Raw genomic sequence first — 26,403 nt, forward strand, 5'->3', positions numbered from 1 at the left:
ATTGCAGTTTTACATGAGGTGATAGAGGTGCGCCTAATTTAGAAGCTTTTGAACAAAGACTTGAGGGAGGTGAGCCATGGAAATACCTGGGAGAAGAGTGTCCCAGGCAGAGGGGACAGACAATGCAGAGGCAGGAATGTGCCCATTTGGTGGGAGTGGAGTGAGCAGGGGGAAAAGAGTAGGAAAGAAGTAATAGGGCAGATCACATAGAGCTCATAGATCACTGTTTTCGTATACAAAGATGTAAGTGCAAAGATGTTTTGCAGCATTTTTTGTAGCAGCAATAAATTGGAGGTGGCATACCTGATTATCAGTGGGGAATGGTAATGCTTTGCGTAGTGGTTGGGAAGGATGAGGGTCAATGCACCCTGGAGGCATGGGCTGCACTGAGAGGGCCATTACCCTGTTGGACTGGAGTATCCTGGAGCTCCTGGGAGTCAGGGTTTGAGGTGGCCCTAGGGGTGCCCATGCTCACTCTGTTCTCAGTCTCCTCTGCAGTAAGAGGCAGAGGCCAGAGGACTGCTGAGACCCCCTCAAACCCTAAAGTCACCCAGTTGGGGAAAAGTCACCAGTGGGGAGGGAATCATCCAGATGCTGAGATCACACCCCATGGATTACCTGGAAGAGCCAGGATGTCCAGGCACAGGTGGGGAATTATAGGCTTGATATGGAAGAGGCAGGGTGGCTTCTCTGACCGTCCTCCCTGCTTTCCCCCTCACCCCCCCGCCCCACACAATATGTTTCCCTGGCAGCGGATGGTCAAGAACCTGGAGAAGGAGCTGGCACTGCTCAAGCAGGAACTAGCTATCCATGACAGCCTGGTAAGGGGCTAGGGGTGGTGGTGGGGCGTGGTTGCCAGAATGCTAGAGGGACTAGGGTCAGGTTACCAGGTGGGCAGAAGGGCTAGGTTGGGAGGGGGCAAAGGGTCAGGGCAGGGATGCTGGATGAGCAGAGCCGGTTGGGTGGGCAGAGGGACTGGGTGGACAGGGGGCCAGATGGGTCGGGGGCTGAGTAGAGAGACTCGGGGGTGGGGCAGAAGGGCTGGGGGACCAGGAATGTCTGGTAGGCAGGGACACTGGACAAACAAGAAGATGTGGACAGGGGTGTCAGATGGTCAGGCAGTAGGCAGGGGGGTGAGGGGCAGGGGCCAGAGGCCTGGCAGGGGTACAGGGGCAGACAGAATGATGGGTCAAGGTCAGGAGAGGTGGCCCCTGACCAAGGCTGGATGGTCAGGTGGGGACAGCAGCAGGGAGCCATGAAGGTAGGGGGTGGGGGCAGGAGTCCTCCAGTAGCCTGTCTGAGCTAATGCTCATGGTCCAGAGGAGCCTCAAGGCAGAGGCTGCCCCCTCCCTCCTGTGGCCCTCATCCTACAGAGTCTGCTGAGACTCAGTCAGCAGAACCCCCTTGTTTGGAGTAGCAGGCCCCCTGTTGGGCAGCCTCTCCTTCCCCGCCCTACCTGGTTGTCCCTTGCTGACCTGAACACCTGGCCTGTGAGTCAGGCCCTCCTTGCCAGGACGTGGTGATGAAGGGAATGGAGCTGGCTTGGGCGGCCAGGGTCTGTGCCCAACCTCCCCACTTTGGTTCTCAGAATGGTCCCTGCCACCCCGCTTGGGCTCGGGTGCTTGGAGCTTAACAATATGTTCCTTTTCCTCCTCCAAGGCCAACCGTACCCTTGTGAACTATGACCCCATGGATGAAATTCAGATTGCCGAGATCAACTCCCAGGTGCGGAGGTACCTGGAGGGAACGCTGGACGAGATTGACGTAAGGAGCCCCTCAGGACCACCGTGTCCAGCTGGCCCGGGCCTCCATCTCCCAGCCATACCCCGAAGCGTGCTGTGCTAGCCTTGGAACCTCACACCGAGAGGGTACAGGGGGTGTAGGGTAGGTGGTGCTGGACTCCTGGCCTCAGGGCCCTTCAGCCCACCTCAGGGCCTCGGCATCCATGTTTAGGGTTGCAGGGCTGTAGGTGACCCACAGAGTGGCTGACAGCCTTAAACAGCCTTGAATACACACGAGGTGGTCCATCACTGGGGGCACAAGTGTGGACCCTGGAGCTAGGCTGCCCTGGATCGAATCTCAGCTCAGCTTTCTCCTTGCTGAGTGACCTCAGGAAAACGCTCAAGCTCATGTACTCTGGTGGCCTCACCTGTACAGTGTGGTGGGGAGGGAAACCGAGCTGGGATGAACTGAGATGCAGCACCTGAGGGGCTTGACTGTGCCAGGCAGAGTGAGGGCATTAAAGGATGACGGTCATGCTGGTTGTCTACGAGGCAGAACCCCCAGGGCCCATGCTGGAGTGGGCCAAGGAGGAGGAGACAGCAGCCACACAGGGAAAGATGCATTGTTTTTATAGCACAGGCTGGCAGACCTCTCACCAGGGAGCTCATGGGCAGAACCTTGCCCGGCCTGTTACTGTGAGCAGCTGCCAGAGGCAAGCCTGGGACAACTGAGGGGCAGGCTGCTCTGGTCTTCCTAATAAGGGCAGCCCCAGACTGACCAAGGCGTCGAGGGTAATGCTGGCGGGCTATAGGCCCAAGAGGGAGGCTGATGGCCTTTCTTCAGCCACAGGTGAGTGTGTCTGTGCCCACACAGAAAGGTTCGTAATGGAACCTTTTGGAAGCAGGAGAGAGCTGAGGACAATAAATTTTATTTAAATGTTTTCTTAGTATTTTCAAGAACTAGAATCATTTTAATTTTATAGAGGTCTTCACTCAGAAAAGGTGATTTTTATAGTCGCAGTAAATAGTTTTAAAACTACTAATCAGGTGTTCCTCTGTTCTTGAGAAGGGCTGGACTGCCACTTTGCTGAGAGGGTGTTGGCAGATGTCCCATTCTTTTTTTTTTTAATATTTATTTATTTTTGGCTGTGTTGGGTCTTCGTTGCTGCGCACGGGCTTTCTCTAGTTGTGGTGAGCGGAGGCTACTCTTCGTCATGGTGTGCGGGCTTCTCATTGCAGTGGCTTCTCTTGTTGCGGAGCATAGGCTCTAGGCACACGGGCTTCAGTAGTCGTGGCACGTGGCCTCAGGAGTTGTGGCGCACAGGCCTAGTTGCTCTGCGGCACGTGGGATCTTCCCGGACCAGGGATCAAACCCGTGTCCCCTGCGTTGGCAGGCGGATTCTTAACCGCTGCGCTACCAGGGAAGTCCCAGATGTCCCATTCTTGAGACAGATGGTCCACGGGTTAGCCAAGGAGTCCTGGTTTCTCTACTAACACAGACACAGCCTTGGTCCCGTGGTGCCCTTGGTCTAACCTCTGCCTTGTTCTCTTCCCTCCAGATAATCAACCTCAGACAGATCCAGGAGGTGTTCAACCAGTTCCGGGTGGTTCTGAGGTAAGGGACCCACCCCATCCACCCAACTCCTATGTCAGGCTGCCATTTTCATTTCCCATGGTATGGATGCCGGTCTCCAGGTGCACTGCCTTCTCTCTGGTGTGTGAGGAGCCAGATCAGAGGCCTCTGGGTATGGCAGGCCCTGGGTGTCTCTGGGCCTGAGCTCTCATATCCTCCTGCCCTTCCCTTCCCCTGGGGGAAGTGGGGAGGACAGCCCTCCATTCAAGGGCTACTCAGAGACAAGGTGGTCCCTGGTTTCCTGAGTTTATTAATTGGACAGGAGGTCCTTATGGAGTGCCAGCCCTGAAGATGGCCGGAGCAGGACACTTTGATACTCCCCACAACCCCCTCCCCACCTCAGGAGGGATTTGTGGTTTATTTGGGTACAGACATACCTGTAGCCTGACTGGCTGATGCTGGATGGTATCACAGAAGCTGGGTATGTGATTTTGAAGGGCCTGTTAGAGACGGACAGGTGGGGAAGCATGGTGCCGAGGCAGGCTTACGGTCCTTGTTAAAGGTCATCTTAGAGCAGTTGTGCTTGGCACATAAGGTGGCCCCTGCAGATTTGGGGGCTGGACAAGGGGTACACGCACTGGGGAGTGGGGAGCAGGGGAATGAGCATGTTTGGTCTGGTCTGGTTCATGATGAGGATGTGGCTCTGTCGCAGGGGCCACACACAAACAACTTCTAACTCCAGTACTTGGTGCTTGCCGCAGTGGGTTCAGCATGGCCCCAGCTGTGAGGGGTTCTTTCACTCTCTCTCCCAAGCCAACAGGAACAGGAAGTGGAGTCCGCTTTGCGCAGGAAGTACACCCTCATAGACAAGAATGACTTCTCAGCCATCTCTGCTGTCCAGAAGGTAAGCACAATTGCCTCTTGCCGACAAGACTCACATCAGATTTTTCCATCCCCAGATCTTTCCAGAGACAGCGAGTGTCCTGCATTAAAGCAGATCTAGGGTTGCGACAGGTAAAGGTAACACCAGCATGAGCATGGGGTGACCCATGCAGGAGTAAACCGCATATGAGTTCAAAATGTTCTCCATAAAATGGAGATGTGGCTAGTAGTAAACAAGACCAATTCCCAGAGTTAGGTTGGAAACGGGCCCCAAGAGCCTCCGAGTATGGAATGAGACACCAGACCATGAGAGGAGTTGATGTAGGAAGTGGACATTGGGTAGGCTGGTCAGAGACAGCTCTGCTGGGGACAGCCTGGAGTGACATCAGCAGGAGCCACATCTCGGTGTGTGGGATGAACATGTCCACCTTTGGTCCATATACGCCTGGCTCCCCAGGGAGCCTGAACCCTTAATCTAACCACAGACCTGCAACTGGCCTCTGTCCAGGCAGGGCTCGTGGACGTTGACGGCCACCTAGTGGGCGAGCCTGACGGACAAGGCTTCGGACTCGGAGTCGCCCCTTCCTCTACCAGACCCGGGAAGAAATCCAAGTCCAAGAAGATGTTCAAAGAGCAGCTCAGGTGAGTGACCTTCCTGCTGCTCCAGCTGATCAGCACCTGGCCCTCCATGGCTGGTGAAAGGGAGGACATAAGCTGTCCCTCCCTTCCCCCAGTGTTAGTTATGGGGTGGTCACAATGGATACCTCTCCTGCCAATACTAGCAGCATCTGTGGGGCCCAGGCTGGGGCCGGTCACCTGTCATCCTCACAGCAGTTCCACGAGGTGGGAGTTCATGTCTCCATTTTAACTAATGAGGAGACCAAGGCTCAGAGAGGGGAATTCATTCCAAGGTCACGTTGCTAAGGTGTGGTAGAGTGGAAGTGAGAAGCCAGGCCGGCACTCGCCCTCCGGTACTTCATGTGGAAACCCAGCCCCCACCACCAGGTTCCTTCTGTGACCCAGCTAATTGGCACCCACATCACCTAAAAACTCCAGCTCACCTTTGAGGCAAGACTCGTTTGTAGATGCAGGGTGTCAAGGTTCCCTTAATGAACCAGCCTCCCTGGGAAGTGCTGTGTCGTGGTGGACAAAGCACATGCTCTGGAGGTAACGCCTGGGCTCACCTCCCTGCTCAGTAGTTCTTTCACCCAAGGGGGTCACCTTCTGTGAGGTGTAAGAGCCTCTCTGCCTCTGTTTCCTCATCCCTAAAATGGGTATAATAATAATAATAGCATCAGTCACTGGGGTGGTTTTGAGGATAAGTGAGTAAATGCAGTCCCTGTCCCTGGAAGACCTCAATACAAGTAAGTTGTTACCATTATTATCACTTGTAAAAAGACACGGGCCAGAGCTGATTGTAGAAATCTGTCACATGCAGTACTGGAGTCGGGTAGGAGGATGCCCTGGCCTCCTCCTGCCTCTTCAGGAAGGGCGGTCACACCCCCACCCTCTCTGTTCTGCCGTTGGGTAATTAGTGCAGTAACAAATGGATCGAGGCTTGGTTCCCCCAAGCCACACCTGTTGCAAGAAGAAGAAAAGAGAAGGAAACAGTGGAAGGAGCCATGGACATCCTCCCTTTAGTTCAGTCCTGCTCACATGTACCTCTCTGGGAGGGAGGACCCTGGGTGCCATCAGTTGGAGAGGGAGGATGGCTACTTTCCGGAGAGCTGGTGTGGGCACTGATAGAGGTGGGAGAGCAAGTCGTGGACTGGTCAGAGCAGCGGGGCAGACGTGTCTCTCTTTACTGTTGGTCCACAGACAGACACACCCTGGGTGGGGGCTCTGCTACTCCTTCCCGGGGATGCCTGTGTGACTAATACCTCAGCAGCCATGATGCTCCTTAGAGCCTGTGGCCCACCCCAAAGGTCCTTATGCTTCCAAACTGGAGACTGCCCATTCTTCCCAGGTGTCTCCTGCTGAGACTGCTGGAAGGAGGACTTCTTGTTCTGATAAAAGGGAGAGAAATTCTCTCCTCTTCCTCCCCATCTGCATGGCTTAGGGTTGTACTCTTTGCCCTTTGGCCTGGGTTTATGTTCAAGATCGGAGCTGAGCGGGCTGGGGCTTCTGGTGTATGAGTGCTGAGCAAGATTACTCCCCTCAGCATCAGAGACACTGAGCCTGGGGTCTCCCTGCCTTCTCCTTCCAGCTCCTTGGCAAGAAAGGAGGGTGCCAGAAGCCCTGTGAGTGGCAAGGACTTGGATGCTTCCACCTCCAAGACCCAGTTGACCCCATCCTCCAAGGATGGAGATGTCAAAGACATGCTTCTGCAGGACCGGGAGACCTCCAGTATTGAGCCCCTTGCCTCGGAATCCCCAAAGGAGGAATTACACCCACCCAGGTGACCACCTAACAGTAACCGCTGCACCAGATCATACAAAATCAGAGTATGACAAGGAAAGAGCACCTGCAGATAGAAGAGAAATAAAATGGGGTAATAGGCAAAGACTAGGAGCACAGTCCAAAACAGAAGAAATATGATGGCTTATACATGTGCAAAATGGTTCAACCTCAGGAGTCATCCAAGATACACAATTATACACATAATCATTTTAGACCCTCCAAATAGCAATTATTTAAATAATTAAATTTGCATATTTTGAATAAGTAATGTATTCAAAAGATACAAAATTCTCAGGTATGAGACCCTTCCTCCAGCCACCCGGTTCCTCTCTGTGGTGAGTCAGTGATTGAGTTTTTAGGAATCTATCCTGAGGAAATAATTAGAGATGTAGACAAAGATTTATACAAAAAGATTGTGTCATTAATTTAAAAAGCAAAAGAAAAAATTTTTGCTAACACCTTCAATAGTTGACATTAGGGAAAGGGCACTAAGTGAATTATTTTCTCTGCCCTTGAAATGTACAAAGATGTACATGAAGAATTTTTCCCCAGCCTGTGAACATTTCCAAACATTCAGAGAAGTTGGAAGAATTGTATAGTGAACCCCCTCTTGATTCTGCCATTAATGTTACTATAGTATTTCATCATGTGTCTTTCTCTCCATCCTTCCATCCATCTTTTTTTAAAAAATGGATTTCAAAGTAAGTTGCAGACAATCTACTTTCCCCTGCCCAGCACTTCATCTTACATCTTATTAACTAGAGTTCTCAAAGAGTTTTTAATAGCATGAAAGAATGCTTCTGTGAAAAAAGTAAGATGTAAAATTATATATATTGCATGACTCCAAATATTAAAACAGTTATCAAAGAAATGAAGGAGATACACTAAAGTGTGGTTGCCAATAGGTAATGAGTGGTATTTTGGGGGGTTTTTTTTGTAACTTTTCCTTACTTTCCTCATTTTCTGCAATAGTCACGTGCCCTTGTGTACTCAGTAAAACAGAGACGAGAGAATGATTCCTACACAGTTTAGCTCCCATCTGGGGTACATGGTGCCCAGGAATTCGGACCTCCTGCTTACAGAAGCCCCAGGGAAGAAAGGTGAAGTGCCCGCTGGCTCCAAGACAGCTGCCCCATTTCTCCCTCCTCCTTCCCCTCCATCTTCAGGCCCAGCACCCCACCCGCCAAGCCTGTGGCCTTTGAGGACTTTAAGAACGAACGGGGTAGTGAGATCAACCGCATCTTCAAAGAAAACAAATCCATTTTGAACGAGCGGAGGAAAAGGGCCAGCGAGACCACACAGCGCATCAATGCCATCAAGCGGGAGATTGACATGACCAAGGAGGCACTAAATTTCCATAAGTCACTACGAGAGAAGCAAGGTAAAGGTGATGGGAAGATAGTTGGGGGACAGTGGGATCTGAGTCATCCTGCTCGGGATGGGGCAGCCTTGGGCACTGGAGGACTGAGTTGGAAGGGGGCCAGCAGGGGATGTTGGGGTGCAGGCTTCATCCCTGGGTCATCACTTGGCTCTAGTCAGCCCTGGGGAACCACAGAGTCCTTCCCTGTCAGCTAGCTTCTGCCTGCAAGTCCCCCTTCTTGCATTATCTCAGATCTAAGTGCTGGACCTTCCATCTGATATGTGCTTCTGCCCATGGAGGGACAGAGTGTTGGTCTTGTAGACACTTCCCCAGGGAGATGGGTGGCTGGCGACCGCCACAAGGTCCATGGGTCCTGGTGTTGTCTCCTCACTGACCATAGTGGTCTGATTGGGGTAGGGGTGCTGGTCAAGACATGAGAAACTGAGGAGGGAATGAGAATGTGGATACCAGGGGCCAAGTGATTCACTGTCACTAAGACCATTCCTCGTGCCAACCCCGCAACAAACTGGCCTAGCAAAGCCTCATCTCTTAAGGCAGGTGGTGTGGGAAGCCCTCAGGCTCAACGAGCAGGGACCCCTGTGTGGGGAGTGGGGAGAGTGCTCACCTGGTTACCCTGACCTGGTGCCCTGGTCCCAGTGGCAGACACTGCCCATACCTTCAATGTGCACCAAGAACCCTCAAGTTTGAGTGAGCAGAGGACTCATTTGGGAGGGCTGGTCAAGTGCAGATTCCTAGGCTGCAATCAGTAGCTCTGACTCAGGAAATCTGGAGCAGGGCCCAGAACATGCATTTTAATGAGTAACCATCCCAACACTGAGGCTGGTGGTTCAGAGGCCACACTCTTGTTCACAGGCAGGGCACACCACCGGTTACTGGGCTTTCCCTTGCTAAATCGCAACCCTATGCTAGGCCAGCCTTCTTGAATGATCTCACTGATCACCTGGGCATCTCCAGGTGGCACTTGGTTTTCTGCAGGTCAGGGGGATCATCTCACTCACAGAGGTTGCATTTTACTCACTTATTTCTCAGAGGGCAACTTTATTTCCAAATTCTTGGGGCTACTTTGCTCATACCCTACGGACCAAGCATAACACACTGTTCCAGAGGGCAAAGCCCTCCATGAATTTGGGAAGTAGGGGAAGGTGGGTGATGGTGGCTCCAGACATGACCCCACCCAGAACCTCTAGAGTGAAGGCCTTGCAGGACCAACAAGCCCTTCTTTGTCCCTTCTGCCTACACCTTGTTTTTGTTTTTTTTTTTTAATATTTATTTATTTATTTATTTGGTCGCACCAGTTTTTAGTTGTGGCAGGTGGGCTCCTTAGTTGCAGCTCCAGGGCTCCTTAGTTGTGGCATGTGGGCTCCTTAGTTGTGACATGCGAACTCTTAGTTGCGGCACGCATTTGGGATCTAGTTCCCCGACAAGGGATGGAACCCGGGCCCCCTGCATTGGGAACACGGAGTCTTAACCACTGCGCCACCAGGGAAGTCCCCCCACACCTCCTTTGAATATGCAACCCCTTATTATATATTTACATATTTTAAATAATATATATGCATGCTATGCTGATATATCACTTACTCCTCAATATACCTGAAAATGGATATTTTTAAAGGATGGGATGTAGAAGAAATAAACAATATTTTAAAATATTTAAACTTTTATCAGTATCAAAAAACATTTTTGCTCTTTCCCCCTCCAAAGCAGTTGTTTTCCCATTGGTTGTTAAAATACCAAGGAAAATACCTTTATCTTAAGGGAACAGATCAAGTAAATTCATTTTTTAAAATATTTTCTAGGTACCTTGACTGACAGCCACTTATCAGCCCAGAACAGTCACTGAATTTGAGACATTAATTAGTCGTTTGTGGGGGGAAAAAAAAAAAAAAAGAAAAATCATCTTAAGTTCAGCTCTCATAAGCGTTTTCTTTGGAGATAATCAGAGAACCTCTGGGTAGTACAAAAGATGTCACTCCCCATGTCAACAGAGTACTGTAAAGACTTTACTCTGTGATTGACGGATTTGTCTGTATCAAAGTGACCACATCAGGCCCACGGCAGCAAACCAGGTTGCTCTGCACTGAAGGTGAGGGCTACCCTGGACCCCCCTCCCCCACCACTGCAAACACCTTGAATTGGAACCCTTGCCTCTCCATGAATGGTGTCAGTGACACTTAATGTGCCTCACTTCTCCCCTGTAAACATCAGTGGAAGTGCTAATGCTTTCCTCCGGTACCTGGGGACTGCCTCGTGCACCCTGGCCACACACCTCGGTCACACACAGGACTCACTCTCCAGGGGTCCTCGGGCTGGGTGTTGACACAACGCCTTTGCTGAACTTTCAAGGTGCTGTGGGCAGTAGACAGCCAGGTGAGTGGCTCCACAGATATTGTTATTTTGTCTTAACCCAACAACCTTCATCAAACTGACAGACCTTAAAAGGTCCATCCAAAGAGACAGTGAGTGGAGGAGATGACTAATAGCACAACTGACCTCTCTCCTCCTGGAGCCCTCTGACAGCCATCCGACAAGATACAGATGTCTGATGGTCTCTGACAAGAAGGTAGCCAGCGAATGCTGAAATCGTCAAGAAGACAATTTGAAATGTGGGTTTACATCTACTGTTATTAATAAGGAACCCTGCCCAACTGCCTTGTGGTACTAGCCAGTGGTGGCAGCTTGTTTACATAATTTATAAAAAAAGGTAAACACCTGTGTAATAGAGGTATTTACTGGATATCTTTGGCTAGTGGGGTTTAAGATCAAAATAATCGTGGAACTTGGGCCATCTCTACCCTTTCCTCTGCCCACCCCTCCTGTTTGTCCTAAAAATGCCAGTGTGGTCCTCTGACCTGAGCTCCCTCTCCCTGTGAGACATATCCTAGTAGCCTGGCCTTCTCATGCCTTGTCCACCTCCATGCTGCACCCCAGCCCTTCCCAGGTCCTGTCTTCATGCTTTGCCAGCACTCTCGCCTCTTTCTGACCACCTCAGGTGGGCACCTCATTCCCTAACCTCCTTCCCCCTGCAGGCGAGTATGAGAACAAGGGGCTGATGATCATTGATGAGGAGGAATTCCTGCTAATCTTGAAGCTTAAAGACCTCAAGAAGCAGTACCGGACAGAGTATCAGGACCTACAGGACCTCAGGGCTGAGATCCAGTACTGCCAGCACCTGGTGGATCAGTGTCGACATCGCCTGCTCACGGGTATGCCTTTTGGGAAGGTTGGCTGGCCACCTGGGGTTCCAGGAGGCACAGGGCAGGGCTACCGTCTGGGTTCTAGAAGTGGCTTCAGAACTCTTCTCTGGCAGAGGCAGGGGTTGGACAGGACTTTTTTTTTTTGGCTATGCCCTGGGTCATGCGGGATCCTAGTTCCCCTAGTTCCCGCTGCAGGGATCGAAGCCTGCAGTGGAGTCTTAACCACTGGACTGCCAGGGAAGTCCCTGGACAGGGCTTTAGATGTGTGTTTCCAGGATTCTGAGGGCAGGAGATGGAGATGGGAAAGGGTGAGACCCTGGAGCAGGAAGTGAAGAGAGGGTGAGCTGTGACAAGCACGAGACAGAGAGACACACACAGCCTTGACCTGCTTCCTCAGGGACTCCCCACCCTCACAGTGCCATCTCCCTGTCTCCCTGCAGAATTTGACATCTGGTACAATGAGTCCTTCTTTGTCCCTGAGGACCTGCAGGTGGCACTGAAGCCAGGTGACAGCATCCGGCCAGGCATGATGCCTCTCAGCAGGATTTTGTCTCTGGTGAGTGGCACAGGGCAGGGGTGGGGATGGTGGATGAGCACAGGGCAGTGGGCAGTGCCCCTTGTCCTCTGTTCTCTCCACAAGCTTGGCAGTGTACCAGCTGCTCCCAGCCTCTCCTACAGCTGGCCCAGGCAGGTGGGCAGGTACAGGTCTCTCCCCCGTTATCAAGGATGAGGACACCGAAAACACCACATGCTGCTGCACCCCTTCTTGAGTGGCTCATCTTTCCCTGGTGGCGGTTACAGGGTGTCCATGATGACACTGGAAAACATGAGGCTGGGGGATTGTGAGCTATCCTGGGTGGAGGTCTGCAGACCCAGCGAGAGGCTGCCCTAATGCCCACCACAGGCCCTGTCAGAGTGGATCCTGACAATGCCAGGTGAAGGGACTGTGCTGTGTTGGGCCTCTTGTAGGGAGAAGATGACCAGGACAGGTTCAGCCGGCTGCAGCAGACGATGCTGCCAGAGGGCCCTGATTCCGTCTCCTTCTACAATGCCAAAGTCAAGACAGAACAGAAGGTAACTCGGGGGATTCATGTCTCCAGGAAGGCAAGGCCTCAGGGACCTCATTACTAGGACACCCAGGATTACACTCCCCACTGCAGAGAGGCAGAGGAGGAATACGCCAGCCCAGGGAAATCCAGAGTCACCCAGAGTCAGTGGGTATCTTCTGCCAACTCCAGAGTCCTGGGGCTGGGCTGGAACCAATAGGGGTCCCACAGACTTTGGCCAGGCCTGGACATGGCTGGTGAGTGCTAAGACAGCCCATGTGTGAATAACATGCCAGGACAGGGCCTGGGGCTCCCCTGAGGCCACTTCCTGTTGGGGAGACCCTCTCCAATGGAGGCCACTGTGCACAGGTGGCAGGGGACCAGAGGACCACAGGCAGCCAAGGCAGAGCTAGACATGGCCTGGTACTCTCCTCACTGAGCGGGCTGGGCTAGAACAGAGGGTCTCCGCTCTGCTGAGGCCCAGCCTGGAGCCAGAACACAGGAGGCCTGTATGCTGTGTGCTTTTCTGTGCCCAGAGGCAATTCTTATACGGCAGGTGGCAGCTGCACATGGGGTGACTGCCCAAGTGAGCTCATTGTTTTAAAAATATTTTTGTGGTATTCATTTACATTTTCAATAGGATGATACAATTGAAGCATTAAAAAGCATGAAAATACTAATACCCAGTCCCCCATCAGTCCAGCTCCCACCAGTCCCCTCTGACAAGGAACCGCTGTCACTTATTTCTAGTGTTCCTCCTGCACATTGTTCTGCCTCTCGCTTTTTCCACTTAACAGTCTATCCTGAAGATCGTCCCCTTTCAACCTGTCGGTGCTGCTGTGTTCTTTTTCACAGCTGCATAGTAGTACTCCATTGCAAGGATCTATCAGAATTCATTTAATGCATCTCATATTGAGGGATTTTAGGAGGTTCCATTTCTTTACTATGACAAACATTGCTGTGATAATTAACCTTGTACAAATGTGAATTCACACAGAGTGAAAGGCAAGTTTGTAGGAGTGAATTTCTTGGCCAAAAGGACATTTGTACTTTTTTTTTTTTTTTTTTTTTTTTTTATTTATTTATTTATTTATGGCTGTGTTGGGTCTTCGTTTCTGTGCGAGGGCTTTCTCCAGTTGCGGCAAGTGGGGGCCATTCTTCATCGCGGTGCGCGGGCCTCTCACTATCGCGGCCTCTCTTGTTGCTGAGCACAGGCTCCGGACGCGCAGGCTCAGTAATTGTGGCTCACGGGCCCAGTTGCTCCGCGGCATGTGGGATCCTCCCAGACCAGGGCACGAACCTGTGTCCCCTGCATTGGCAGGCAGACTCTCAACCACTGCGCCACCAGGGAAGCCCGACATTTGTACTTTTGATAGATGGTGCCGAATTGCCTGCCTAGGGCTGAACCCATCACCCACCCCCCACCCCCCAGCAGCATATACAGGATGCTAGTTCCCCACAGCCTCCCCGCAAGATGCAGTATCCTGCTTTTTGGTTTTTTCCAATCTGAAAGGTGAAAAACGTCTCTCAGTCTAGCCTTGATTTGTATTTCTCTTATTATCAGTAAAGTCAAGCTTCTTTTCATATGTTTAAGGGCCATTTTAATTTCTTTTCCTATAAACTGCCTGTTGATATTTTTGCCCATTTTTCTATTGATTGTTGGTCTTTTTCTTATTAATTTATAGGAACTCTTGATATATTGGGGAGATTAGCTCTTTATGATATGAGTTGCAAATATTTTCCCCTATTTGTCTTTTGGCTTTACTTATGGTTTTTTTGTAGTTACTTTGCTGATTTTTATGAAATCTAGTGTATCAGTCTTCTCTTTCTTGGCTTCTGGATTTTGTGTTATAGTTAGAAAGCCCTTCTCCTGATTGAGTTCATTCTTTACATTTGTAGTTAAACTGATACCTTCACTGACTGTGATGGCTGTGAGGAGCTAAAGCCCACTCAAAGAAGCTTGAGTGAAGGGGTTTGTTAACACAGATTCTGAAGGTTCCATAGTAGCACCTCTCACTCTGTGCTGTGTGCATACATCACCAGGAGTCTTGTTAGAATGCAGATTCTGATGCAGCAGGTCCAGGGTAAATCTGAGAGTCTGCACTTTTAATAAGTACCCAGATGGTGCCCATGCAGCTAGTCCAAGACCACACTTTGATTAGCAGGCCATAGAACTCATCCGTAGGAAGCAGGGCCCAGGCTCCTCTCCCTCCAGGCCTTTCTCCTTCCAGATCTGACCTTAGCTTCTCCCTGAGGTTTGATCCTTCATCTATCTGTTCTCTCCTCCCCACCTCTCAATTTCTAGCTCCAGCCTTGGCCCTGGCATGCCCTTATTTTCCAAGACTTCACAGCCCCAGTGCCCAATATCACCTGACTACTTACTTTGTGTCTCTCTGGAGGGAGAAGCCTAACTGACTCTTCTTGGGTTAAGTGTGCATTCTTGGTTCAATCAGCTATGGCTTGGGGCAGGGTTACCTGCCCATCCTAGTTGCCTGGGCCCACTCCTTCAGAAGGAGAGAGGATGGCTTTATCCAGGCAGCCATTTAGCCTATGCTGTGAGCATCAAGCTTTATTAACTCTGGCCCCTGAAGGGAAGCCCAGATCAGCCCTGGATCAAAGAAGCCCAGACCTGTAGGAGGGCAGGGCTCTATGGGAGAGAATGGAGTGGGGTCAAGTAGGCATAGGCAGCCCAGCCTCGGACATTGTTTGACTGTGACCACTATGCAGGAGCTCCCTTGTCTGACCACAGAGAGGCCTACCCCTTCTGGGCTCAGAGGAGGGGGCATATGATGTGAGGCAGGGGTCCAACTTTATTCTTTTCCATGTGGATATCCAGTCTTCCCAGTACCAACTGTTGAAAAAATGATTCTTTCTCCACTGAATTGTCTGGCACCCTTGTTGAAATTCAATTGACCATAAATGTGATTGAACTTAAGCTCTAAGAGTCCTGAATGTATAAGTTGAAATTACTTTCCTCCTGAAAGAGTTTGCACCTGCTTTTGCCATGCGGCATTACCAACCCAGGACCATTTTAAACTCCTTCAAGAATTCCAGCCTGATAGGGATTAATATCCAGAATATACAGGGAATTCCTAAAACTCAACAACCAGAAAACAAAACCCAATTCAAAAATGGGCAAAGGATTTGAATAGACATTTCTCCAGAGAAGATATACAGATGGACAGTAAACACATGAAAAGATGCTCAACATTACTAATCATTAGAGAAATGCAAATCAAAACTACAATGAGATACCACCTTACACGCATTAGGATGGCTACTAATAAAAAAAAAAAAAAGGAAATAACAAGTGTTGGCAAGGATGTGGAGTAATTGGAACCCTCGTGTGCTGTTGGTGGGAATGTAAAATGGTACAGCCACTATGTGAAATAAACCAGTCACAGAAAAACAAATAACTGTATGGTTCCACTTACATGAGGTACTTAGAGTAGTCAGAAATCATAAAGATAGACTATACATAGAAAATTCTAAAGATGCTACCAGAAAACTACTAGAGTTCATCAATGAATTTGGTAAAGTTGCAGGATACAAAATTAATACACAGAAATCTGTTGCATTTCTATACACTAACAACAAAAGATCAGAAAGAGTAATTAAGGAAACAATCCCATTTAGCACTGCAACAAAAAGAATAAAATACCTAGGAATAAACCTACCTAAGGAGGCAAAAGACCTGTACTCAGAAAATGATAAGATACTGATGAAAGAAGTCAAACATGACACAAACAGATGGAGGGATATACCATGTTCTTGGATTGGAAGAGTCAATATTGTGAAAATGACTATACTACCCAAAGCATTCTACAGATTCAGTGCAATCCCTATCGAATTACCAATGGCATTTTTCACAGAATTAGAACAAAAAATTTTACAATTTGTATGGAAACACAAAAGACCCCGAATAGTCAAAGCAATCTTGAGAAAGAAAAATGGAGCTGGAGGAATCAGGCGTCCTGACTTCAGACTATACTACAAAGCTACAGTAATCAAAACAGTATGGTACTGGCACAAAAACAGAAATATAGATAATTGGAACAGAATAGAAAGTCCAGAGATAAACCCACGCACCTCTGGTCACCTAATCTATGACAAAGGAGACAAGAATATACAATGAAGAAAATAACAGCCTCTTCAATAAGTGTTGCTGGGGAAACTGGACAGCTACATGTAAAAGAATGAAATTAGAACACTCCCTAACACCATACACAAAAATAAACTCAAAATGGATTGGAGACCTAAATGTAAGGCTGGACACTATAAAACTCTTAGAGGAAAACATAGGCAGAACACTCTTTGACATAAATTGCAGCAAGATCTTTTTTGATCCACCTCCTACAGTAATGAAAATAAACACAAAAATAAACAAATGGGATCTAATTAAAAGCTTTTCCACAGAAACGGAAACCATAAACAAAGCAAAAAGACAACCCTCAGAATAGGAGAAAATATTTGCAAGTCAAGCAACCAACAAGGGATTACTCTCCAAAATACACAACCAGCTCATGCAGTTCAATATCAAAAAAACAGACAACCCAATCAAAAAAATGGGCAGAAGATCTAAATAGACGTTTCTCCAAAGAAGACATACAGATGGCCAAAAAGCACATGAAAAGATGCTCAACATAACTAATTATTAGAGAAATGCAAATCAAAACCTCAATGAGGGGACTTCCCTGTTGCTGGTTAAGGCTCCCTGCTTCCAACACAGGGGATGCAGGTTTGATCCCTGGTCGGGGAACTAAGATCCCACATGCTGCGCTGCTTGGCCAAAATAACTAACTAAATAAAACAAACAAATAAACAAAAACTATCAATACAATGAGGTATCCCCTCACACTGGTGAGAATGGTGATCATCAGAAAGTCCACAAACAAAATGCTGAACTAATTGAAACAGAGATTAGAATGGTGGTTACCAGGGGCTGGGGATGGGGGTGGGGAATGGGGAGATGTTGGTCAAAGGACACAAACTTCCAGTTATAAGATGAATAAGTTCTGGGGATCTAATGTATAGCATGGTAATTATAGTTAATAATGCTGTAGTATATACTTGGAAGTTGCTAAGAGAGTAGATCTTAAATGTTCTCACCACAAAAAAGAAATAGTACTTATATGATATGATGGAGGTGTTAGCTAATGCTATGGTTGCAATCATTTTGCAATATATAAGTGTGTCAAATCAACACACTGTACACCTTAAACTTATGCAATATTATATTATATGGCAATTACATCTCAATAAATCTGGGGGGAAAAAAAGTCCACAAAAAATAAATGCTGGTGGACATATACATACTATGGTGGACATATACATACTACCAAATGTAAAACAGATAGCTAGTGGGAAGCAGCTGCATAGCACAGGGAGATCAGCTCGGTGCTTTGTGACCACCTAGAGGGGTGGGATAGGGAATGGGAGGGAAACGCAAGAGGGAGGAGATATGGGGTATGTGTATACGTATAGCTGATTCACTTTGTTATAAAGCAGAAACTAACACACCAAAAAAATAAATAAATAAAAATGAATAAGTAAATAAATGCTGGAGAGGGTGTGGAGAAAAGGGAACCCTCCTACACTGTTGGTGGGAATGTAAATTGGTACAACCACTATACAGAACAGTATGGAGGTTCCTTAAAAAACTAAAAATAGAACTACTATATGACCCAGCAATCCTCACTCCTGGGAACACACCCAGAGAAAACCAAAATCCAAAAAGATACATGCACCCCAGTGTTCATTGCAGCACTATTTACAATAGCCAAGATATGGTATGGAAGCAACCTAAATGTACATCGACAGAGGAATGGATAAAGATGTGGTACATATATACAATGGAATACTACTCAGCCATAAAAAAGAATGAAATAATGCCATTTGCAGCAACATGGTGTGACCTAGAGATTATCATACTAAGTGAAGTAAGTCAGACAGAGAAAGACAAATATCATATGATGTCACTCATATGTGGAATCTAACTTTTTAAAATGATACAAATGAACTTATTTACAAAATAGAAACAGACTTACAGATATTGAAAACAAACTTATGGTTACCAAAGAGGAAATGTGGCAGGGAGGGATAAATCAGGAGTTTGGGATTAACATACAACACACTACAATATATAAGATAGATAACCAACAGAGACCTACTATATAGCACAGGGAACTCTACTCAATATTCTGGGACAACCTATATTCTGGGATAACCTATATGTGAAAAGAATCTAAAAAAGAATGAATATATGTATATGTATAATTGAATCACTTTGCTGTACACCTGAAACTAACACAACATTGTAAATCAACTACACTCCAATAAAACTTTTAAAAAAATAATTTAAAAATTAAATGACTGACTTAAAAAAATCATAAAGATTGAAAGTATAGTGGTGATTTTCAGGGTCTTGGGGGAGAGGGGAATGGGGAGTTATTGTTCAAAGCATATGGAATTTCAGTTTGGGATGATGAAAAGAGTTATGGAGATGGATGGTAGCGATGGTTGCACAACATTATCAATGTATTTAATACCACTAAACTGTACACTTAAACACAGTTAAGATGGAAGTTTTTATGTTATGTGTATTTTACCACAATAAAAAATTGGGGTAAAATAATTCCAGCTTCATGTGGGAGCTTCAGTTTCAGTTCAGATTCACCATGTGGGGAATCTAGGATTCACCTCCAAATTCTATGTTGGTTTTAGCATTTGCTTGCTCACTGCCCTGCCCACTGATTCTGTTTCAGCTTACTTTTTCCACATGCTTTCCAAGAGCCTAGCAGTTCATTAAAAGGGTAGGATTCACGAACATCTGGTTGATTTGCCGAGGGAAGGCCCTTCAGAATACATGGGCCCCCACCCCTCTGGAGAGAGAGCCCTTTTCTTTTCTTTTTTTGAACCTACTTCTTGTCAGAAACTTTCAAGTGGGCCCTTGAAACATGCCTGTCTCCTTTTAAACATTTAAAAACAGTTTTACACACTTTCTTTAGGATGAAAGAATGAGAGGGATGGAATGGAACATTGTTTCTCACAGAACTGGGGCTAGTCAAAGGGAATCCTTGTCCCCAAACAGTGATATTTGCAGGAAGAATGATGGGGTGGATATAAGTGGTGTGGCTTCTGAGTCCTTGTTAGGTCCGCATGTCCTAATCAACTTCTGTTTTCTCCCCTTTTCTGTGTCTAGCACAATTATTTGAAAACCATGATGGGCCTCCAGCAGACACATAGAAAATAGGGACTCACTGCCAGTGCGTTGAAGGACGAAACCCCCAGCTACTCCTGCCTGCTCTAGAGGCACTGCCAAAGCACCTGCCCAGACTCCAATCCCTCTGCTCCAAGGCTGGGCGCAGCTCAGAGAACACAATGGCCTACCTGCCAGGAGGAACAGCCTTCAAAGGACACCTTCGAATATCTTCACAGAACACTTTTGGTTTCGATTCACTGTCTTATATGCAGGGACAGGATAAAATAACTTTCTAGTTCAGCTTTCGGCGCTCATCCAAGAACTTTATTTTATTTCCTATCTGGGAGGATGTCTTCCCTGTGTACAGGTGGGGTCCTAACTGAGTCTCCAGTAAGAAAGTGAAGAAGTAGCTCAGCCAGTCTCCCTCTGGCAGGCCTTTGTCCCACTGGTCAGCCTCTTTCCTTTCCTGGATGGCCATCCTGGGGATGAGCTGGGTCCGAGGAGCCCTGGTTCTCATGGGTGAGACTGTAGGTTCTCTCAGGGAATCCTCTCTGTGTTCCTGAGCCAGTGAAGGCAGGAGGCGCTTCTTCCTCAGCAACCAGGAGAGGATGGGGTGTAGGTGGAAATGACTGAAAGGCAGATTTTTACCTCAAAATAAGAAGAGGCTTAAAATGAGATCATTCCTACCATGAAGTTAGCAGTGAGAACCCCATGGTGGGAGGCTGTCTGGCACGGAGATTGCAGAACCTGCACTAGCTGGAAGGTTGAACTAAATGGCGTCTTTCCAATCAAAGACCCTATGGTTCTGTTCTTCAGCCCATCAGTGAGCAGCCAGATGGGGGGTTTTGTTGAAGAAAGAAAGCTGAAGGCTTTCCTTAAGGTCTCTGCCCTCTCTCCTATCCACCCCCTTTCTCTTTCACTGACTGGCAGATACACAATGGTCCTGAAACAGCTTTCAGAGACTCCTTCTATGCCAAGGCTTCCCGGAGCAGCTTTGGAGTCCCCTGACTTCATTCCCCTGGATGATACACGGGGGGCTGTCACTGATCAGCACTTATGGTGTACACACAGCCTTGTTGGTCAGTCCTCATGTTTCCTTTAAATGTGGCCAAACAGGCAGATAGGTCCAGGCTCTGCTCATCATCCCAGCTGATGAGTTGGAGGCCTTAGAGAGTTCAGATTCTTTCCCTTCTTGGCTGCCCTTGCCCTTACCAGGACTTGTTTGGGGTTCCCACGTCTTTGGAGCAGCTCAGGAAATAGAACATAGTAAACAGGGGTACATCATCCTGCTGAAGCCACAGGAAGCAGCCATTTGTGGTATAACCAGTCCCCCTTCCCTTCATTCCCTGTCACTGGCTAGAATGGCATGTGGCATGCTGGACGTCCCTGCACAGAATTCCTGGACAGCCAGTCCTGGGGCCCACAGGGCAGGGCAGGCTGGGCCTCTGTCATGGCAGTTGGTCCCATTTGTCTCTAGCTCATTCATCACCACATACGCCTCGGTCAGTTCTGGCACAAACTGAAACAAGTAATCATCAGCGTGGGCAGAGCCACAGGAATAAGCCAAACGGTGCTCTGTAGATCACCCTCCATGCAAACTCCTCCCAGGAGCAGATGCTTCCAACATGACAGGGAGCTGGGGGGCATGATGTCCACTCAAATATGCCTGTTGTTCTAGAAAATAATTCCTGCTGAGCTAATCTGACCATCACAATCACCCCTAAAGGGACTTCCAATTCCATCAATGTGACAGATAAGGTAACCTGAAAACACTCTGGCTACAAACAGAGATACTGTCTAAAGTATAACATTCTTTTAAATGCAAAGCTAAATTTGCAGGAAAGAAAGGGAACTGCCAGGAGCTGGAGAATTGAAAACCAGAGTGGTCAGTGTGTGAACCGGCTGTGGCTGGTAGAAGGTGTGTGAGCGGATGGTTGCTCTTGAGTGTTAATGCCCATGTAAGTGTGAGAAATAAGACTATGGCCCATGCCTCATAGGAAGATGGAAATGGGACCCCTTGCATAAAGGTAGCACCTGATGAGGAGGTGAGCTAAAAAAATTTCCCCACTGACATGGAGAAATAACAAGGAAACTATCCCCAGGGATGAGGGAGAACAGGTCCTGTGAGAATTTGCAACCCTGCACAGGTTTGGGATTCAAATTTACACTGTGTGGTCCAGGAACCACCAGGCTGAAGAATTAGCATAAAAATTAGCCCAAGGCTTCAATAAAACTGGAGATCTAAATGTTTGTTTTTAGACAGAAAAAAAATATTTTCCCAAGGTTGAAACACCTAGTAGAATCAAATTTAAAAATCTGGTGTTCAGGCCCTTTATCCAGCTACACAGCATTCCCACAAAGCCCTAGTAAACATGAGCTCCAAAGATTAAACACACACACAGACACACACATGCACATGCATGCACATGTGTGCACATGTGGCATACATGGAAACAATGTATCATGATGGAGGCACAGTGTAAACAGAATCAGAGTTATAAGAACTTCGGATCACAAATTACTGGATAAAGATTATACAATATATATGTTATGTTTTAAATAAAGACAAAGTATGTGTCAAACATATGATAAAGGCTACTAAAATAGAGTGCATATTTTTTTAAAAAGAATTTCTAGGAATGAAGAAAATGTAGTTCTAAAAGTTAAAATGACAGACTAGAAACAGTGAAAGAGGGAATTAATGACCTGGATGTTGGATCTGAAGAAACTGCTGGGACTTGTAGCGTAGAGGGAGGAAGAGAAAGAAAATTGAAAGCACGGATAAGAGTCATGGTGGAGAGAATGAGAAGATTTAGGAAACATCTAATCACAGATCCAGAGGAGATAATAGGGAGATCACTCTCTTGGTGATCTCATCCAGCCTTGTGGCTTTAAACATCATCCATGTGCCAACTCTCAATTTTATATATCTAGCTTTGGCTGCTCTCCTGATCCCCAAAACTGTACAGGCATACCTTGGAGATACTGTGGGTTTGATTCCAGACCACTGCAATAAAGTGAATATCTCAATAAAGCGAGTCATATGAATTCTTTAGTTTCCCAGTGCATATAAAAGTTATGTTTACACTGTAGTCTAATAAGTGTATAATAGCATTATGTCTAAAAAATGTACATACCTTAATTAAAAAATACTTTATTACTAAAAAATGCGAACCATCATCTGAGCCTTAAGTGAGTTGTAATCTTTAGCAATAGTAACATCAAAGATCACTGATCACAGATCACCATAAGAAGTATAATAATAACGAAAAATTTTTAAATATTGTGAGAATTACCAAAATGTGACACAGAGATGCAAGTTGAGCAAATGCTGTTAGAAATTTACACCAATAGATTTACTCAATGCAGGGTTGCCATAAATCTTTAATTTGTAAAAAGCGCAGTATCTGCAAAGTGCAAAAAGCAAAATGTAATAAAACAAGGTATACCTGTATAGCTAACTGCTAACTTGGCATCTCCACTTGAGTGTCTATTAAGATATCTACAAATCAGCATGTTTAAAACTAAATGCTCGGACTTCCCTGGTGGCGCAGTGGTTAAGAATCCGTCTGCCAATGCAGGGCACGCAGGTTAGAGCCCTGGTCCGGGAAGATCCTACATGCTGAGGAGCAACTAGACCCGTGTGCCACAACTACTGAGCCTGTGCTCGAAACCCTGTGAGCCACAACTACTGAGCCCATGTGCCACAACTACTGAAGCCCGCGCACCTAGAGCCCGTGCTCCACAACAAGAGAAGCCACCGCAATGAGACGCCCACACACCACAGTGAAGAGTAGCCCCCGCTCGCTCCAACTGGAGAAAAGCCCACACGCAGCTACGACCCAACACAGCCAAAAATAAATAAATAAATAAATAAATTTATTTTTAAAAAAAACACAAAAAACCTAAATGCTCAAATGCTACCCCAAAACATGCTCCACCCACAGCCTTCTTTATCTCAGCCCTATTGCTCAGGCTAAAATCCTTAGTTTTGTATTTCACTCCTCTTACACCCCACATTGAATCTGTCAAGAAATTTAGTGGACTTTAACCTCTGAACTATATTAAAAATCTGATCATTTATCAGCTTGCAGGATCTCCGCAGTGAAAGCACATAGTCTTTAGCCACTGCACTGCCAGGGAATTACCAGGAGTCTCACTCTGAACTTGACTGTTGATCAGTGGTTGCACTTTTCTGAGGCAATACGATATAGGGGTAGAACATGGGCGTAAACATCTTACTGGTGTGGGACCTTGGAACAAGTTGTCCAATTTTCCTGCCTTCCTTTCCTCATGTGTAAAAGAACAATTAATTATCCTGGGGCTCTGTGAAATGAAATTACTGTATGTCTAGTGCACAGTAGGACCTCAACCAACTGAAACTGCCATGACAGTGACAATAACTATAATAATAATAAAGATATGAATGTGTTCAGCATTACATCTGATAGATGGGGAACAAACACACACACACACACACACACACACACACACACACACACACACACACACCAACCAATGTTAGGCTCCCTTTCCACTCCCCAAAATAGATTTTGGATTTGAAAAGGCAGCATTCAGACTGGCATTATCTTTCTCCAATTAATCCTGACTGATGGCTTTTTAAGACCAACCCAAAAGTTTACAGTAAAAGTAGCTGCTAAAAATATAGTGCCATCCTGGGCAGTGTTACTGGAGGTCAAGTGTCTGGGGTTAGGGAAGTAGCAGCCCCACTGCACACCACATCTGCCAGGCTGCACTTGGGACTTCATGTCAGGGACTGGAGGCAGTGTTATAAGTGAACAGACTCCCCTGGGGAGGGTGACCAGCATCATGAGTGGCTCTGAAAATTCTGTCAAGCAAGGAATAATCATGGAAACCAGGGATATTCAATTTGAGAAGAGAAATCCAAATAGGACATATTCATATTCATATTCTGTCATTTCAGGAGACAAAAACGGAATGAGAATTTTCCAACCCAGAAATGGATTGTCTTGGTACAAACTGGGCTCCCAGTTCCTGGAGGATACAAGCAGTGTCTAGGCAGACCCAATCAAAGCCCTCAAACAAGGAAGAAAGATCTTGAAGGCCTCGAGTTTTCTTCTAAATCTAGATTCTGTGATTCTATAAAAGCAGTTGTGGAAAAGTTACTTAACATATCAGTTGAAAATTACATCATATACAGAGATATTCACACATATATATGAATAAAAAAGACTAAAATGTCAAAAGTGGTTATTTCTGGATGAAACTGGAAGTGATTTTTCCCCTTAAATTTTAAAATATTTTTAAATTTTTCTGTTAAATATAATTTGCTTTTCTTAACAAAAATAACATTTAATTTAGAAAGATATTTTTATATGAGCAGATGAAAGACATTTTTACCAGCTCAGCTTTCCAACAATAAAGGGAGAGGCACCCTATTTGCAGAAATGTATCAGCAATGGCTGGAAGAAAAAAGAGGGAGTATTGCAGGCAGGGAAGGGGCTTACCTCAAAGGTCAGCCATGATTGTGTGATTTGATAACTAAATGGCTTTTAAGAAACAAGTGGGATTTTCCTATTATACACCCCTTGAAGGAGAATCTGCTCTGTCCAGAAAAGCTGTAAAAAGCATTAGGATGCTAGAGTTGAGTGTGTGTGGAGTGGACAAGTATTGTTCTTTCATTATTATTATTATTTATTTATTTTGGCTGCACCGGGTCTTAGTTGAGGCACGCGGGATCTTCGTTGTGGCATGAGGGATCTTTTACTTGCAGCATGTAGACTTCTTAGTTGCGGCATGCATGCAGGATCTAGTTCCATGACCAGGGATTGAACCCAGGCCCTCTGCATTGGGAGCATGGAGTCTTACCCACTGGACCACCAGGGTAGTCCCAAGTGGACAAGTATTGTTCTTAAATTTGGGAATGATGGCAAGGGCAGAGATGGCAAGGGTGGAAGAAACTGTCTTTGCTATAGGGCTGTGCCTAGCCTTCTCCTGCAGAAGGTGAGAGTGGCTGAAGGAGGAACTGGAAGGCTCCCAGAGATGCTGAGAGCATAGAGAATGTGGTCACATATGTGGCCAGGTACATGAAAATGGAACACAGGGTCTGAGAACCCCGTGCCAAGTCCACATGCTACCACTCAGAGTCTGTGACCTTAGGTGCCACTTCTCTGAGGCTCAATCTCTGCATTTGTAAAATGGAGGCAGCAGCTGTTACTGCCCTCCCTACTACATGGATGCTAAAAGGACCAGGCAAGTTAATGTCTATGAAGACTTTGCAATTCATAAATGCCCATTATTTATTCCTGTTCACGATTATAACTTTTTTGAAAAATTCTCCTTTAACAACAGATAAATGGACATTCTTCTTCAGTGCTGCAGAATCAACTGGCTCATGTTTTCTGGAGGACAGTTAGGTAGTCTATCTCCAGAGCCTTAAAAATGTATATCGGTACATACTTTTTACATTAGTACAAACTTTTTGGATAAAAATTTGGTGATACCTTTAACAATTAATTTTAATTGTGTATAAGAGAGGTGTACCATAAACACATTTTGTTCAAACACAAATTTTAATTAGAATTATTTTAAAATTATTTCAAAATTATTATACAGTAATTATTATTTATTTTTATAAATAATTATAATTATTTTATTTTAGTAGCCAAATTTTTAAAGTTTTACATTTTAATACTTATGGGCACCATAACTTCCAAGTAACATGGGCTGCTCGATTGTTACGTGTACTTCTGTGATACTAAACAGTCATTCATTTTCAGTATAGTCAGCAAAGGTGAGTGGAGGAGCCAGATTTATTTCCGTAGGTTCTGCAGTAAAGTGTTCAGCTGACAGTGATGTTGTCATCAAGTTATTAAAGTTTCCTTCCTCTCTAGCAGCGAGCTGACTGGGTAAAGATTTATCTCCTCTTCAATTCCTGGATTTGAGGCTAAGTTGGTGATACAATTTCACTGAAGCAAACACACAAACTGAAGAGTTTTGCTTTACTTGAAGAAAACACTT

The 26,403-nt window shown here is 46.5% G+C and overlaps 1 protein-coding gene across 4 annotated transcripts in view; it reads left to right on the top strand.

Annotated features, from left to right (window-relative positions):
• Positions 1-22,449, top strand: part of KIF9 (kinesin family member 9) — a 48,695-nt gene extending 26,246 nt beyond the window's left edge. The window contains exons 11-21 of one of the 4 annotated variants that reach the window (XM_007168840.3): positions 753-821; positions 1,660-1,764; positions 3,281-3,336; positions 4,108-4,198; positions 4,685-4,818; positions 6,383-6,574; positions 7,743-7,957; positions 10,987-11,163; positions 11,595-11,710; positions 12,124-12,228; positions 19,402-22,449. In XM_007168840.3, the coding sequence (XP_007168902.2) occupies positions 753-821; positions 1,660-1,764; positions 3,281-3,336; positions 4,108-4,198; positions 4,685-4,818; positions 6,383-6,574; positions 7,743-7,957; positions 10,987-11,163; positions 11,595-11,710; positions 12,124-12,228; positions 19,402-19,452 (1,311 nt within the window). In that variant the 3' untranslated portion in view covers positions 19,453-22,449. The remainder of the gene's footprint in view (positions 1-752; positions 822-1,659; positions 1,765-3,280; positions 3,337-4,107; positions 4,199-4,684; positions 4,819-6,382; positions 6,575-7,742; positions 7,958-10,986; positions 11,164-11,594; positions 11,711-12,123; positions 12,229-19,401) is intronic. The other 3 variants (XM_057554661.1, XM_057554659.1, XM_057554660.1) reach the window with 3 other exon arrangements.
• The last annotated feature ends 3,954 nt before the right edge of the window (positions 22,450-26,403 follow it).

This window comes from Balaenoptera acutorostrata, chromosome 10 (genome assembly GCF_949987535.1).
Source record: "Balaenoptera acutorostrata chromosome 10, mBalAcu1.1, whole genome shotgun sequence".
NCBI lineage: Eukaryota > Metazoa > Chordata > Mammalia > Artiodactyla > Balaenopteridae > Balaenoptera > Balaenoptera acutorostrata.